Source organism: Artibeus jamaicensis, unplaced genomic scaffold (assembly GCF_021234435.1).
Source record: "Artibeus jamaicensis isolate MK-2021 breed Jamaican fruit bat unplaced genomic scaffold, CSHL_Jam_final contig_519, whole genome shotgun sequence".
In the NCBI taxonomy this organism is placed as follows: domain Eukaryota; kingdom Metazoa; phylum Chordata; class Mammalia; order Chiroptera; family Phyllostomidae; genus Artibeus; species Artibeus jamaicensis.
In genome coordinates, this window is record NW_026521871.1 from 56,361,211 (window position 1) to 56,376,996 (window position 15,786).

The 15,786-nt window shown below is 64.4% G+C and overlaps 1 protein-coding gene across 3 annotated transcripts; it reads right to left on the minus strand.

Annotated features, from left to right (window-relative positions):
• Positions 1-539: 539 nt before the first annotated feature.
• Positions 540-15,576, minus strand: LOC119036673 (twinfilin-2). Of its 3 annotated transcripts, none has more exons than XM_037128559.2 (9): positions 15,412-15,576; positions 12,024-12,101; positions 10,093-10,271; positions 9,646-9,741; positions 9,372-9,476; positions 9,119-9,244; positions 8,368-8,518; positions 8,152-8,273; positions 540-3,750 (listed from the first exon to the last, which is right to left on the minus strand). In XM_037128559.2, exons 1-9 carry the CDS (start codon positions 15,434-15,436, stop codon positions 646-648), a joined length of 3,987 nt encoding a protein of 1,328 aa, XP_036984454.2. In that variant the 5' UTR covers positions 15,437-15,576; the 3' UTR covers positions 540-645. The 3 variants fall into 3 exon arrangements, with proteins under 3 accessions (XP_036984454.2, XP_036984452.2, XP_036984453.1); XM_037128558.2 differs by lacking the exon at positions 540-3,750 and adding an exon at positions 7,252-7,812 and having other exon boundaries at positions 15,412-15,559; XM_037128557.2 differs by lacking the exons at positions 8,152-8,273; positions 8,368-8,518; positions 9,119-9,244; ... (3 more) ...; positions 12,024-12,101; positions 15,412-15,576 and adding an exon at positions 4,510-4,580.
• Positions 15,577-15,786: the final 210 nt, after the last annotated feature.

Below are 15,786 nucleotides of genomic sequence, written 5' to 3' on the forward strand. Positions count from 1 at the left end.
TATCCTGTTCAGCCTTCCTCTCCTGACCCCGGGACCACCCGTGCACACAGCACAGGTGTAGCCACCAGAGGGCGCAGTCACCCCACTGAACCTCGCAGGAAGCCTCCCCCGCAACTGGGGCCCGGGGCTTCACTGGGGGCTATGAATGAAGCAGGCACGCAGGTCCTCGGCCTTGAAGGCACTTTCAGCCTAGCAGGAGAAGGAGGAAGAGCCTGAGACCAACATACAACAGAGGGCAGCCTGGCACAGCCGAGGATACAGGGCAGGGTGAGAGGGGTGGGGCTGAAGGGGCAGGAGACCCAGCCTGCTCTCTGGGAAGACAGAGAGCAGTGACCTTCTGCAGCCGGCCCCCAGAACGCAGCTGCTGTGGGCGGCTTCCCTCTCCTGCGGACCCCAAATCGCCTCTAGTCCCACCTCACTGTGGGAAACCTGGAGAATTCTCCCTTCTTTGCTCCCACACATGCCCACAGGTGGGTGGAGGAGTAGCCGTGGGGGCTGCCAGTAGCATTTATTGAGTGCCTTCTGTATGCTTGGGGTGGGGGTGGGGGCCCCCCCAACAGCCCCTCTGTAGAGCGAGGCAGGTTGGGGTGTCCTGGGCAGAGGGCACGGTTGGGCGGGGCGGGGCGTGGGCAGCCCCCTGCGGCACTAGGCTGTCGTGGGTCCCCGGCAGAAATTCCGGTTGTAGAAGTGGCGGTTGTCCCTGGTCAGGGCCATGCCCAGCTGGGCCCAGAACATGCCCTGGCCGCTGGGCTGGTGGGGCCAGCGGAGGACGCTCCGGCGGCAGAGGCGCTGGCGGAGCCGCACGTAGCGGGAGCTGTGGGCGTTGGGGTTCAGGATCACCAGCACCACCACGTCCTTCTGGTCCTCCAGCAGGCGCTGCTGGGCCAGCAGGAAGCTGGCGCGCAAGAGGCCACTGACCCGGTCCGTGCGGTCCAGCACGAACAGCGTCTTGCGGCTGCTGTAGACCGAGGCCCACAGGTTTTCGAAGAGCGTCTTCCCGGGGAGCCAGTCCCGCTCCTCCAGACACAGGTGCAGTGCCTGGCGCCCGCGGTGCTCCTCCAGCTGCACCCGCAGCTCGTTGTACACCCAGTCCGCCACGGCGCCGTCCGACTTGTTGAAGACCACGAAGGCGTCGTAGTCCGGGGCGGCCGCGCCCAGGGTGCGCCTCCGCCGGGGCAGCCAGGCCAGGCCCAGGTAGAAGCAGTACCAGAGGTCCCAGCCGCACAGGTGCTTCAGCAGGGTGAAAGCCAGCACCAGGAGCACCAACAGTAGGCTGGCGCTGAAGCAGGCCCAGGAGAGGGCCTCGTCCAGGCACAGACGCAGGTCCTGCTCGAAGATGCTGCGACCGCGCAGCTGCATCGGGCTGCCGCACGTGACCTGGTTGGACAGCCCGGGCACAGCCTGCTGCACCTGCAGCAGGAAGTCCACGAAGACCGCCCCGCAGGCACAGTGCAGAGGGTTGCTCCTCACGTCCAGCACCCTCAGGGTGGCCACTTGGGAGCCAAACCAAGAGGGCTCCACAGTCTTGAGGGAGTTGGCGCTCAGGTTGACCACTTGCAGCCTCGTGGCTGGAGTGAAGAAGCCGAGGTCCACGAAGTTGATCCTGTTGCGGCTGACGTCCAGCTTCCGGAGTTGGGTGCGAGCAGGGAGGCTGCCGTTGGTCAGGGCCTTCAGCTGGTTCCCTGCCATGTCCAACACTTCCAGGTTGGGCAGCAGGGTCAGGCTGCTCCAGTTGAAGTACGCCAGGTAGTTGTCACGGAGACGCAGCAGCTGCAGGCTCTTGGGGAGGCTGCCCACGGTGTGCGGCAGGAAGGCGTGCAGGTGATTCTGGGACAGGTCCAGGCGGAGCAGCTGTGTCAGCTCCCGGAAGAAGTGGAGGTAGAAGTCTCCCTCCTTCCACATGAGGTTCAGGGAGTTGCCGCTGAAGTCCAGGGCCAACAGCGAGGCGCTGCAGAGCTGCGGGGACACGCGGCTGTAGATGGCGTTCTGCGCCAGGCTGAGGTAGCGCAGGTTGGGCAGCCGGGCCACGAAGCTGAGGTTGTGGCCCACGCCCTGCATGCTGAAGGACTCGCTGTTGTCGCTGAGGTCCAGGGCCTCCAGCTGGGGCAGCTCCGTGAACGAGCCCCCGTGGTACAGGTCCAGCTTGTTGTGGGACATGTCCAGCACCCGCAGGCTGCTCAGTGGCGTGAACTGGGAGCCATTGACCGCCTGTGAGATGCTGTTGTGACTCAGGCGCAGGCACTGCAGGTGCGACAGTCCGGCAAACATCTCGGAGTGGACGGTCAACAGGTTGTTCCGAGACAGATCCAAGGTGAAGTTGAAGGCCTTGCAGCTGGGCATGAAGTCCTCAGAGCCAGGGGCATCCAGGGGGCCTGGAGCGAGGCTCCTGGGCAACGGCCAAACCTCCTCCTCGGCACTGACCCCCACTGCGGAGGCCACCAACCCCTCCGACCCCGTTGGCCCCGCTGACCCCGCGGACCCGGTGATGCGGTTGTTGGACAGGTCCACCTGGCGCAGTTGTGGGAACTCCTGGAAGAGGCTGAGGTTGACCTGGTTGATGAAATTCATCTGGAGACTCAGGTTCTGCAGTGCGGGCAGGCGGGTCAGCGGCCAGAGCGTGCCGTTATCGAGTGAGCGGAAGAAGATGCCAGTCATGTCCAGCTGCCGCAAGGAGGTCAGGCTGCGGAAGGACTCTGCCAGCCACAGGTGGGCATAGGATATGCCCTTTTGGTAATTGAAGGACAGGTTGAGTTTGCGCAGCGTCGTCAGGTTCCGGAAGACCTTGGTTTTGGAGATGGATTTGTACAGAAAGTTCTCACTCAGGTCCAGCACGGAGAGGTTCTTCAGGTGGCTGAACCACCTGGCGTCCAGGGCGTAGAGAGAACTGTCACTCAGCACCAGGCCCTGCAGGTGTCTCAGGTGGCTGAATGTGTCGGGGTGCAGCTTGAGGGACTTGTAGGGGCACTCCACGCAGGGGTTGGGGGCGTGGTCGCACCGGCGGCAGTTTCCACCCACGTCCAGTACGCGTAGGGCGGTGAGGTTGGCCAGGTCCTTGGGCCCCAGGGAGGTGATGCGGTTGTAGGAGAGCAGCAGGGTCTGCAGGCTGGGGGGCAGGAGGCGGGGCACTGCTGTGAGGTTGTCGTACTTGAGTGACAGGTGGACAAGGTTGCGGAGGCCGAGGAGAGCGCCCGGGGCCATCCACATGGCCCGGCCGCAGGGGTTTTTGTAGTAGCAATTGCCGTCCATGTACAAGTGTCTCAGGATGTGCAGGCCCCTGAAGCTGGAGGGGTCGATGGCCAGGATGTTGGTGTGGCTCAGGGACAGGTTCCTGAGGGAGCTGGGCAGGGCGGGCACAGTGGTGATGTTGTTGTAGCTCAGGTTCAGGTCCTCCAGGGTGGGCATGGACAGGAAGGTGTTGGGCTCGATGGTCATGTGGCAAGCCCAGTGCATGATGCTGAGGCTGCTCGGCGGGCAGTTCCACTTGAGGTCGAGCCGCTTCAGACTGGACAGCGGGGCAAAGTCACCGTTGTGGAGGTGGCGGATGCGGTTGCAGCGCAAGGAAAGCTCGGTGATGTTGCCTTGGGGATCGGATGCCAAGAAGTGGGGCACGGACGTCAGGAACAGCCACGCGCAGTTGACTTTGTGGGGGGACTCAAGTTCACAGGGCAGGAAGGCAGGCAAGGGGCCTGGAGCCAGCGCCGTGGCCTGGACCAGGAGAAGCAGGGGGAGCAGGGCGCCAGGGCAGGGACCCTGTGGGGAGGGGGCGGTGAGTGGCAGTCCCAGCTCCATTCCCCCCAGCTCCTCCCCCACCCTCCCTCTTGCCTCTGCCCAGATCCCCCCCCACCTCCCCACCCTGGGGATCTGGACTTGGGTCTCAGACCCAGCCTTCCACGCACGACTGCATTCAAGACCTGGAAGCCAGACTTGCAACCTAGAGCTTTCCCTTGGAGCCAAACCCCAGCAGGACCAGAGAGCTGGGCAGGGGCCCCGCTGCTCCCCAGGCTCCCCTCTATGTCCCCCTTCCCTTCCTCAGCCATCTCTCTTCTCTCCTGAGCAAGGAGCCATCTCTGCTGACCCTCACCACCCACTACTCCCCAACACCTCCCTCTCCCTTTGGCCAAGACCCAGGCGGGAGCGAGGGTCTCCTGCTGGGGTCCAGGCTGCGGCCACCCAGGGCAGGTGCTGCCCAGGAGCATTGGACCTGCTGTGAATCAGAACAGATCGGAGGGCGGGATGGGCAGCAAAGGGACAGACGAAGCCCAGGCCTGGGCACCTGGGCTCACCTTGGGCCACCACTAGGAGCCCTAGCCTCAGCCTCCTCATCCATGCAATGGGTTGTGCCTCCTGCCCCTCAGAGAAGGGCTTCTGTTCTGGTTGGGGAGTGTCATTTTCCCAGAGCCACGTGGGTGACTGCCCTTTCCACTACTGTCTGCAGCCACCAAGCCCACCTTTCTTCCCAACGCCCCCAGGCTGTCCCCTCCCCTGGGGGGCTCAGGGCAGCCGTCCTACCATGATAAGGAGTGGGGGCTTCTCTAGAGGGTCTTGCTTGTGCGTGCGAGGTCCCTTCTCACAGTGATGTCTTGCAGAACAAAGGAAGTGAGAATTTCACAACCGAGTAGCCCCCTCCCTGCCCAGGCTGGGGGAGGGACTGCGCCATGAGTCAGAAGTCGTTTGCATAGTCAGATGGCAGACCGAGGGCCCCTCAGCTCCTTCCTCTTTCACTACCCCTCAGCCTCCCGCCCCTGCCCAGCTGTCCCAGGTCCTGTCCCAGCCGGGCCACACGTCCCTGCTGGGCCTCGCACCTGCCCTCTGGGAATTCGAAGACACAGAGGCCCAGAGCCCAGTGTGAGCTCACGAAAAATCGGGGTCGGGCACAGTGCCGGGCCTCAGCGGGGCTGCCCGCACCTGCGCCAGGGCCCTTCCACTCTCACTCCTGGGGTCCTCGGCTCCTGGCCCACGGGCAGTGTGCTCCGGCCCGCAGCTCCAGCCTGCACCTGGCTCCGGGTCTTCCCCGGCCCGGCAGCCCCGTCTCCAGAGCTGTCCGAGGCCTGCGCAGCCCGGGACAGGTAGCGCTGGCCAACTGAAGCTGCACCTGCCTCCGCCAGAGCCCAACACTCCCCATGCGGCAGGGCCTCCCCTCTGGTCCCCAACGACCTGGTGTGGCCAGAGCACAGACCCCAGGCTGGGCCAGCTGGGGCGTCTGGCTCGTCCTCCCCCTGGGCTCTTCCCTGCTCTCAGGCTCTAACCGGGGGTTGGGGGGGGCGGGCGGGGCCAAGCTCCCCTGCATGTCCCATGGCTCCACTTCCAGATCTGCCCAGCAGCTGCCCGTCGCCCTCTGTCCTCATGTCCACCAGCCTGGTGGTCAGAGCCACCTTGTCTCCGGCCAAGACCAATGCCGTTGCCACACCCTTGCGGCTGGCCTGCCTCTGTGTTCATGCCCTATGGCCTATTCCCATGTGGCCCCTAAGTCACATGAGGTCCCTCCTCTGCGCAGACCCCTCCATGGCCCTTTCTGCACTCGAAGTCACAGGGTCCCCTAGGACATGTCCTCCCAATGCCGCCCTGACCGGTCGCCAGCCATGCTGGCCTCCTGGCGCAGCGCCTGCGTGCCCGTGCCCTCTCCTGCCCCAGGGCCTTTGAACATACAGTAGCTCTTCTCTCAGATACTCCCAAGTCACCTCCCTTACACCTCTACTCGCAGACACTGCCCTCACCACGTGGGCTTCCCTGACCTTTCACAACCCTTCCTCCGGGGCCTCCCATTCCCCCGAGGCCCTCTTCTGGCTGCTCCTCTGTGTAGCTGGCGTTTTTTACCTACTAACACACCACATCCTTGCATTTCCGTGGTCTGTCATGTACTGTCTTTGTGTCCTGCTGGAGAGCCAGCCTCCTGAGGGCCAGGGTCTTTCCTGTCTGTACCCCAGGGCCCACCACAGCACCCAGCACTCTGGCGGTGCTCAGAGCTGGTCGAATCCACGGCTCTGTGGCACTCAGCTCAGGGCAGGTGCCGTATCCCTGAGCGATTATGCGTGAGCCAACAGATAGAGGGAGGCGGGGGTCGGGGGGAGCTGGGCGACTGGGTGGGGGTCACCACTCCAAGCTGCCAAGAATGCAGCAGGCTCCCAAGTCTAGGGGGTCAAATGGCAAAGTGGCAACTGCAGGGTCCTTCTGTCCACCTGGGGACCAGTGTTGGGGGCCCCCTTCTCTGGGTCCAGCTCTTGCTCTACACTTCCGGGGTCTGTAGCAGGGCCTGAGAAAGGTCCCAGGGTTGGGACAGGGACCTGAGCCCCAGCCCAGGACGTGCTCACAGGAGAAAGGACAGTGCCAGTGCCTGGTCAGCGGCTGAACCCCAGTCATCAACCCGGCACGCCCTCTCCCTGGCACACCTCCTGCTGAGTCCCAAGCCCCAAGGAGACTCTTCCAGAGTCCCTGGGACCGAAGACCCTGGCCCTCTGACCCTCTCCCACCCCCCCACAGCCACCCTGTCTGCCTCGGGGGCAGGAACGCAGGATCCCGAGAGGGATGTCTACTCACATGGACTGGACATCGCAGATGTCAGATGTCCATACACCCACCATGCCTCAGCCCCCAGAGGCTCAGAAGCCTGCCACGCAGAGCCACCCCAGTGTGGCAGGCCCCAGAGGCCCCCAGGGAGACCCTGCCCCACCCCCAGAGCTGTGCATGCAGCAGAAGGGACCGTGCAGGTGGGGACAGGATCTGAGAGGGGAGTCTCCTGTTTTGAAGACTGGCAGGGAGGTGGGGCTCTCTTGCTGCTGGAAAAGGCAAGAAAATGGGTTCTCCCAAGGCCTGCAGAGAAAACCAGCTTCTCCAGTGCCTGGGTTTTAGCACTGGGAAGCTCATTCCAGACTTATCAGAACTGTTAAGAGAATATGTTGGTGGTTTTTTTTTAGAGAGGAGAAGGGAAGGAGAAAGAGGGAGAAAACCATAAGTATTTGGTAGCCTCTTGCGCGCCCCCTACTGGGGACCTGGCCTAGACCCCAGGCATGTGGCCCAACTGGGAATTGAACCAGCAACCTTCTGTTTCACAGTCTGGTGCTCAATCCACTGAGCCACACCAACCAGGGTTGTTTGTGTTGGTTACAGCCAGTAAGTTTGGGGAACCTAGAGCTGCCACAGAGGCGGCCGGCCGCCCCCAGCCACAAGGGGACCTATCTCAGGCTCCGCCCTCTCCACACCTTCTGCCTCCCACTGCCCAAGCCGGAGGTGGTCCCTCGGAGCCAGACTTGTGTGTTGATTTAAAAATATTTTATTCTTTAAAAAATACAGCATTCAACCATCTCATCCTGCAGTGACCCCTGCTCCGCCCCAACTGACCCCACCCCTGTGGCCAAAGGCTTCCAGGCTGTGTGGGACCCTGGGCTCAGTTCCCTGGGAGCCGGTTCATGCCAGGCCCTTGAGACAGCCAGGCAGGGTCCCCAGACACCCTGGGCACACAGAGGCGACAGGCAGAGCCACAGGGAGGGTCACAAGTGCCGGCTCAGTGGCCCTCAGAAGCCGCATGAGTGATCAGCCACCAGCCCACCTGCCCCTCGAGAGGCAGCACAGATGCCCAAGCCGGGAAGGAGGGGGGGTGACAGGGAGCGGCCCCACACTCCCACACCAGCATGACTCAGGCCCCGCCTCCTAGCTGTCGTCCCCGTTCTCGCCGGGGCCCCGGATGAGGCGCTTGTGGCCCCGCTTGCCGCCTGGGCCCTTGGGCTTGGCGAAGGCCTGCTTGAAGGCCTGCTGCTTGGGGTGCACCTCGTCGTACAGGAAGTCAGCCGTCAGCTCCGTCCCGTCCCCGATCTCAATCTGTGCGGGGCCGGGGCACACGCGGCCTTGGTTACCCCCACTCCTGGGCCACACTCCCTTGACCTTGCACGCCCCAGCCCGGCGAGCCCCACCTGGAAGGCCACCTCCAGGCCCTGTGCCCCTTGGTCACCTCTGCGCCCCGGACCCGGGGACGGGAGACGTGGTGCCGGGACTAGGGCTTGTCCGGGACAGCAGTCAGCGGGGCGGCCTCGGACAACGCATGTCAGCCCTGGGGCCTCAGTATCCCCGCCCATCCAACAGGTGGCAGCCCATCCGGGGACCCCCGCCTCCCACGCTGAGGGCAGGTGGCAGGGCCCGGGGAGGGGAAGGGGCGCCCACCTTCTTGGAGATCTCCAGCTGGAAGTCCTGCTCCACAGAGTCCAGGAGGCGGCTCTTGCAGCTGGAGTAGAGCATGCGCTCCCGGATGCTGCACTTGTACCCCGGCATCGAGTAGATGAACACTGAGGGTGGAGCGTGGGGGTGAGCGGGCTGGCCTGCCGCGGCAGCGCAGCCCCGTATCAGCCCTGCCCTGCGGTCCCTGCTGCAGCCACTCACCCACAGACTCGAGTGGGTCGCCCTCATGGGTGTGTCTGTAGAGGAAGAAGTGGTAGCGGGCGGCTTCTCGGGGCACCCTCGAGGGCAGCTGGGCCACGTCCGTGGGCTCCGTGTGCACCAGCTCGATCGTCTCCCGCTCCAGGTCCAGCTTCTGCCAGGGGGCAGGGGCGGGTCAGGGCGCCGAGACCAGGGGGGTGCCAGCCCCAACTCAGCCACTCTGAGAGCTCTGCTGGAGCCCACCGAGGGCTGTGGGCAGGACAGTGGGAAGGGCCTTGGCCTCAGGGAGACACCGCCACTGGGCCAGCCCACCCTCGGACACGAGGCCTTGCAGGGGGGGTGGAGATGTGTCTTAGGAAGGAGGAGACATTCTGCTTGAGAGGGAGCAGCGTGGATGCTGGGGCAGAGGGCCCTGTGGGGACAGAGAGTCAGGAGGCTGCAGACAGCATCTGGGACAGGAGGGGCTCAGAGCGGAGGGGTCAGTAGATCCCGGGGTGAGCACGCATATGCAGTGTGGAAGGCAGACCAGGGGACAGTGGGCCACAGGCATCCCTGCACATGAGCAGAGACAGGGCAGGGGAACTGAGTACATCCATGATACAGGGCAGCTGCACCCTGAATGGGAACCGGAAGAGAGGGGGGTGGGGTGGACAGGTGCTCCCACCGGTACACAGGGGAGCTGCGGCGGACAGGCTGGGGGCACGTGTACACCTTTGCACACATGTGCGAGCAGGCGGGGTGGGGGCACACCCACCAGCTGGATGTAGTTGATCGTCTTCTGCTTGAGCTGCTGAAGCGCCCGCTGGGCCTCTGGCTGCAGCGGGAAGGCGAGGCCCTGCAGGGTCTGGTGCTTGCTCTCCACGCTGATCTCGGTCTTCACCTGGGGGCAGGGGAGCCCTGAGTAAGGCACTCACCTGCCCTCTGGAGCCCGCCCACCCAGGGAGCACAGGCCTGGCACCCCCCGGAGGGCCCTGGTTGGGACTCGCACCTACTCTCCCTGTACCCACCTCGTTGATGCGGATCTGCTGAAGCTCTCTCTCGGCCGAGGTCAGAGGGGCAGGCGCCGCACAGGACGACAGGTGCTTCTGGTAGCCGGCGAAGGAGAGGTCGTCCTGGCCGGCGGGCACAGAGGTGTAAACAGGCGCCTCGGGATGGACTGCCTGGAGCGCACTGAGCACCCCAGGCTGCAGCCCCGGGCCCTCCCCACGCACCCCCAAGCCCAGATGGAGCCCGCGGGCTCTGTGATCCCTGACCGCATGCTGTCCTCTGTGGGCCCGTTACCTTCACGGTCCCGAAGAGTTCGTCCTTCACGTGGCCGCCCCCAAACTCCTTCTTCACTGTGGCCCGGGTGGCTGCGTACAGCATCTTCAGCCGCACCTGGTGAGTGGGGGTCGAGCTGTGAGACCCCTCCAGGCAGGGCCGTCTCTCCAGCAGGCAGGAACCTCTGGGTGGGGTCAGGCCACCTCACTGTGCGGGTGCACCCGCAGAGGGCGCAGTACAGAGACGAGGAGGCAGTGGGGTGGTTTGGACAGCAGGGGGAGCCCTCAGCCAGCCCAACCTCCACCTCCCAAAGCAGGCTCACCAGCCAGGAGCCTTACAGGCCCCCCCAGGACCTTGCCCCTCAGGCTCCCTGCAGGGGGACCTGTTGTCTTGCTCAGACAGCTGCCCTTTCCCCAGATCTTGGGACTGGAGGGGGGGGAGGAGAGGGGGCGGGCTTCCAGGACTCACGGGGGAATTATCAGGTGACCAGGCGAGGAAGAGCCACTCGAAGCCCTGGGCGTTCTTCGAGTCCAGGCGGTAGAGCAGGTAGCAGGGCTGCTGGGCGTCCAGGAGCGGCAGCACAGCCCGGTCATAGTCCTGGTCCCAGCTGCCAACCGGCTCCCTCGATGCCCCCAGCACGAGCTGCTCTGGGGGCAGAGGCCGGGTGAGCCCAGGAGTGGCCACGGCCCACACCCACCCCCGACGGGCCCTCCCTCCTCTGGTGGTGGGTCAGGCCGCTGGGGAGCCCACAGCCCCCCGAGGGACGAGGCTGTGAGGCTGAATCAGTGGCGGAGTTCATGACTGACTGAGAGGAAAAGCTGGCAGCTGGAGGCCGATAACTACAAGGGCTCGGAGACGGCTGTGGGTCTGTGACCACGGTGACCCGGCCAAGACAACCACAGTCAAGCACCAACAGCGCGGCCCCTCACCGACACCCAGCCACCCACCCGCCAGCTTGCGGCCCCGTGCACAGCCCTGCTGTGCCACCTCCTGCCACCCCCGCCCCTGCAGCCCAGGGCTCCTACCCAGCACCGTACAAACAGAGATCCTGCTGCCTCCCACCAGCTGCCATCTGCTCCCCAAAAAGTAACAAATCAGACGTAGTCACCTCTCAAGGCCTAGCCAACTGGCCTGCCAGCCCCCTGGCTGGTGCCCAGGGTGCAGTGGGCCCATCAGCCTCGGCAGGGCACCAAACAGCAGCCCAGGGGCGCAGGCCGGAGGCAAAGCCACCCCACCTGGCCAGGGGTGGCCCCTGAGCATCAGGCCCTCCTGATGGGGGCGAGGAGACCCACCATGCCAGGTCCGAGGCCCAGCCGCCTCTCTGGAGGCTCCGCCCCCTCGCCTGCCCGTCCCAGCCCCCGTGGGGTCTGTATGGAAAACCGGCCGGCGCAGTCCGAGTCGGCCCCAACAGCACTGTCAACATGGTTTAACCCGGTGCCTACTTTTCCAACCGGGAAGTCTTACACAGGAAGTGGAATTCACAGCTTCTCTAGAAAAATCAGGAGGTCGGCCGCACTCACTCGGGGATGGGCCATGGCCAACCGTCAGGGGACCCAGACCCTCCCGGACACTCTCAGTTGCCCCAACAACCGTGTGCAGAGCTGAGACAGGTCGGAGCCCGCCCATAGCGCCCCCCTGCTCGGCATCTGCAGGGACACCCTGGCTGAGCAGGCCCTGCTTTGAGCCAGTTCGGTGCGCACCAAGCCCACTTGGGAGCCCCTGAAAAGCCCCTACTGTGTGGCTCCATGGAAGGGCTGGAAGGACTGGGGGGCCCACTTCCTGTCCCAGAGTCTGGCCCCTCGTCTCCAGGGGCAGGGGGTCCTCCACTCCTGCCCCCACAAAGCGCAGTCTAACCCTCGGCCCCTCCGAGCCCCCTCAGCTCAGACTCCTCCACCCAGCCCCTCCTCCTGCAGAAGCCCCAGGTCCCCGGAGGCCAAGGCCCAGACAAACCTAGAAGTCACCCATCTTCATATCAAAGGGATCTGGACATGAGTCCCTTCTCCCCACTGTGGGGGCACTTCTCAAGGGCAGGGCCCCGGTTTCTTAGGACACCCCCTGGCCAGTGGCTGAGCCAGTCGGGGCCTGCCAGCCCCACGGAGGTGAGAGGTGCTGACCACACGGGCAGTGCCCGGCTTAACATTCCCTGCCCCCTGCCCATCCCATCCCCGTCCCACACAGCCTCTGGGGGCCCAGGGCAGGACCTGGCCAGGCGTTCCCTTCCGTGCCCCCGGCTCAGCTTCCTGCTACTGAAGGCCACCTGCAGTGCTCTCCTACAAGGTCCCCCATCCCCAGATGGGGAAACTGAGGGCCTGAGGGGGCCGGAGGCCAGTGTCCCCCCACCCCCGAGAAGCAGCAGGGTTCATGCCCAGCCATCACCCCAGCCTGCAGGGGGCACTCACCGTCCTCAATGACGACTTTGATGAGCCTGATGGAGCCGGCCCGGGCCTTGGCAAAGAACTCCCTCAGCTCCTCGGTGGCTACGAGGACGAGAAACATGGTGGGGGTGAGTGGGAGGCGGGGGCAGGGTGGGCAGGGACACGTCCAGGGCCTGCTCCGTCCCGTGCAGCTGCGTGGCGGAGCTGGGAGCCGGGTTAAATGCAGCCCCCCATGTGACCAGGAATCTGAGACGCCACCGAACATAAGCTCCCAAATTTAGCCAGTAGAGGTGGCAGGCAAGTGGCCTGCTGGCTGGGGGCGGCTCTGGTGACAGGGCAGCGGGGATGGGACAGCCCGGCCGAGGAGGAGGAGGCGGGCTCTGGGACAGGCCAGGCCAGTCTGGGGTGGCCGAGATGGGCCGGGACCCACCCCAGACAGAGACACGTGAACAAACGCCCCCGGTGTGCCGGGGCCGCAGCGCCCATTAACACACGTGGGTGCACAGACATGCTACGTGTACAGGACACACTCAGCCCAGCGTGGCTGGACGTGGCACACCGACACGTGCAGGTGCCAGAGGAGGGCAGGAATGCAGATGTCCTCATCCATGAGCACATGCTCAGCGGGTCCAACGTGAATGGGCTCACACACTTAGACACGCACACACTCCCAGCCCAGTGCCATGCGTGCCACACACACACGAACAGGCAAGTGCAGAGCTTAGTGAAGACAGATTTGCAGGCAAAAGATGCACAGAGCACACACAACACAAAGAAGGGCACGAACACAGTTCTGCTGGGGGCAGCAAACTCCTGACCCCAGGCAGCTGGGAGGGCTTCCTGGAAGAGGAAGGACTCCTAGGAACTCCCCAAAACAGACCCTGTCTTGGTCCTTGGGCCAGAGCTGGACGGTGCCAGCCAATGAATGAGGACCAAGTACAGAGGTGAGGATCATAGTTAGAGCTAGGGAACCATGGGAAGTGACAGAGCCACTGAGGTTCAGATGGAGAAACCAAGGCCCGGGTAGGGAAGAGCCTAATGTGGCCTCTGGGCACACAGGGGCAGCCGGCACGACCTTGAGGGTTCCCAGGGGTTAGAGAATTCTGCAGGGACACAGTGGAAGGGCTGAGGTCAGAGAATATTTATAGGGCTCCAGCTCAGGGGCAGGGGGGCCTGTGGGAAACAGACTCTGGTCCTGTCCTCAGGTGCCCCTCCTGCAGGGTAACAACCCTGGGCCTGAGACCTCCACTGCAGGGTGGGCAGGGTCGCAGCTGAGCCCAAAGGTGCTTGGTACTCAGAGCACTGTGGCATGAGGACAGCCCCACTGGGCCCAGGCAGAACACACCCCCGCAGGTACCAGATGGAGACATGGCCTAGAGGCACCACCTTCCCCACAGTGGTGTGTGACCTGGACCTCACTAAGCTGCAAACTCCTCTCTAATGAGGAGCTCATGCTCCCCAGATGCAGAGGGCCGGGGGAGGGGTAGGTGGGAGAAGGGGCCTCTGCTAATCGTGCATTAGTTTTATTGCTGTACTGACCGCAGGGCAGGCTGTGCCGACTCGCTCCCCTACCTGCGCAGGCCTCCTGGGGTAAAAGGCCAAGCAACTCTCCCAAAGGAGAGGCTGATGTGCCCCTTCTAGTGTTACCAGGCGGTGACACCCCAGAAGGGGAAGCAACAACTCTCCAGGCCGACTCAGCAGCCACCATCAATAATCCAGAGGCCAGGCCTGGGACACCTGAGCCCAGGTCATTAAAGATTCATGCCCGCCCCCAACCCCATGAGCCTCAGGTTACAGGTCCCTCCCCTGCCCTGCTGTGAGGTCAGCAGTCACACCTGTGGCCAGGGCGGGGCTGGCACCTGGGAGTTCAGGGCAGTCTGTCTTCCCACGTCCCTGGGCCAGAGGAGTGGGCTGCTCACAGGCAGGTGGGGCGGCCCAGCCCCCGGGGTGCCGGAGGCAGGCCTGCCTCACCTTTTAGGAGAGGAGAGACTGAGGCAGGGTCCTGACTATGGGGTGCAGAGAGGACCCTAACTTCAAACCCCCTCCCAGCTGGAGGCCGCAGCAGTGGACAAAGGGGAAGGAAGGGACAGTGGGGACTGTTTCCTCCCAAGGGGCTGAGTCATGAGGCAGGCCCTCCCGCTCTTCCCCCGCCCCCCAGAGGCTGGTCCCCCGGTGGGTTGGGAGGCCCGCCCTGCCAGGGCTCAGGCCTTCTCTGGTACTGTGGGGCGGGGCTGGGGAAGCCCTCTCAGGGCTGCAGGGCCACCAAGCGGCCACAACCACAAGCCCAGATCCAGGTGGTCAGGCGGGTCGATGGTGGCCCGGGCTGTGGTGGGAAGGGTGGCTGACAGCCAAGCCACCGTGCTCTTCGGCCCAGCAGCGGGCACTTGCTGAACCGGCCAGCGGACAGGGACATAGGCCCAGGCAGGGTGGGGACACTTGGTTCCCGGCTACTGTTTCTCTCCCAGCCTAAGGACAAAACCGAGGCCCCTGGCAGGGGGTGATGCTCTGGTTTGTAGAAGAAGCTTGGGGTTGAGGGGAGCTGGCCTGGAGTCTCTAGGGCCAGGACCCTCTCCCACAGCCCCAGATCTAGACCCTCTTCTGTGTTCCCAACCTGGGACTGGAGCCCTCCGACTCTGGCTGGGGCAGACTCAGAAGATCGGAGTATAAAATAGGGGCAAAGGAGCAGACTGGAGGTCAAGGTCAGCCTGGCCACTCTCCCACTCTGAGGGCCCTGTCCCAGGTTTCCCCAGCTTGGCTTGCAGGAGTGTGTGAGGGTGCTTGGAGGAGCCAAAGGTCAAGGACCCCTCCGCAAACAGACATAAACCCATACAAGCCACACACAGACACAGCCGGTACACGCATCCATAGAAACAAATGCACACCAAGATGCACCCAAACTGAGAACACACACACAGACACCCACGGACGACTGCACACAGTCATGAAACATTGATGTCTGAAGGTGCTTCCATGTTACTGTGTCCATTCAATCGGCCGGAGTGCATGTGCACCCGGATGAGCACACGAACAGGACTGTACACACAGGACAAGTGTACATGCGTGCACACTTCCCCAGATGTGCGCATCCGGGTACACCCACCCCCAGAAAGGAACAAAAATCCATAGATGGGCATACACCAGCACCTCCACCCTTAGAAGGGCGCACAGAGCACAGGGGCTTCCGCCCCAGCTGTGCACGTACAAGTACACCCACTCCTGACTATGCACACTAAGTCCTCCTCCCCCCCACCCCCGCCAGATGTGCCCACCCCCGGCGACCCGCGGCTGCAAAACAGAACAAGAAGCCTCCCCGGGCTGGTGCCGGGGAGGAGACGGGAGCCGAGGGCTGGGAAGGGGCAGCAGCCGCGGGTGAAGACCCTGTGCCCCCTGGGCGCCCGTCACCCGCCCTCACCGTGGATGCCCGTCTGATGCGCCATGGCTCCGTGCCCTGCTCCGCCCGCGCCCTCGGAGCCCTCGGCTCGGCCCTGGCACCGCTCGCTGGCTCGGCCTCGGAGCAGGAGGAGGATGTGGCGGGGGCCGCCCAGCCTCGAGCAGCTTCCCGGGCGGGGTCGCAGGACCCGCCCCCAGCGCGCCCCGCCCCCACGGGCGCGGCCGGGAGGAGGCGGGACTTGGGGCCGCGCGTGCGCGCAGAGCGCTGCTTGTTCCGGGTGGGCGTCCGGCGGGGAGCGGGCGGGCGTGTCCCTGCGCCTGCGCGCGCGATAGTGGGGTTGATGGAGAAAGGGCCTTTTTGCTTGCGCGCGCGCGCGAGTCTGTGCCCTCGAGGCCA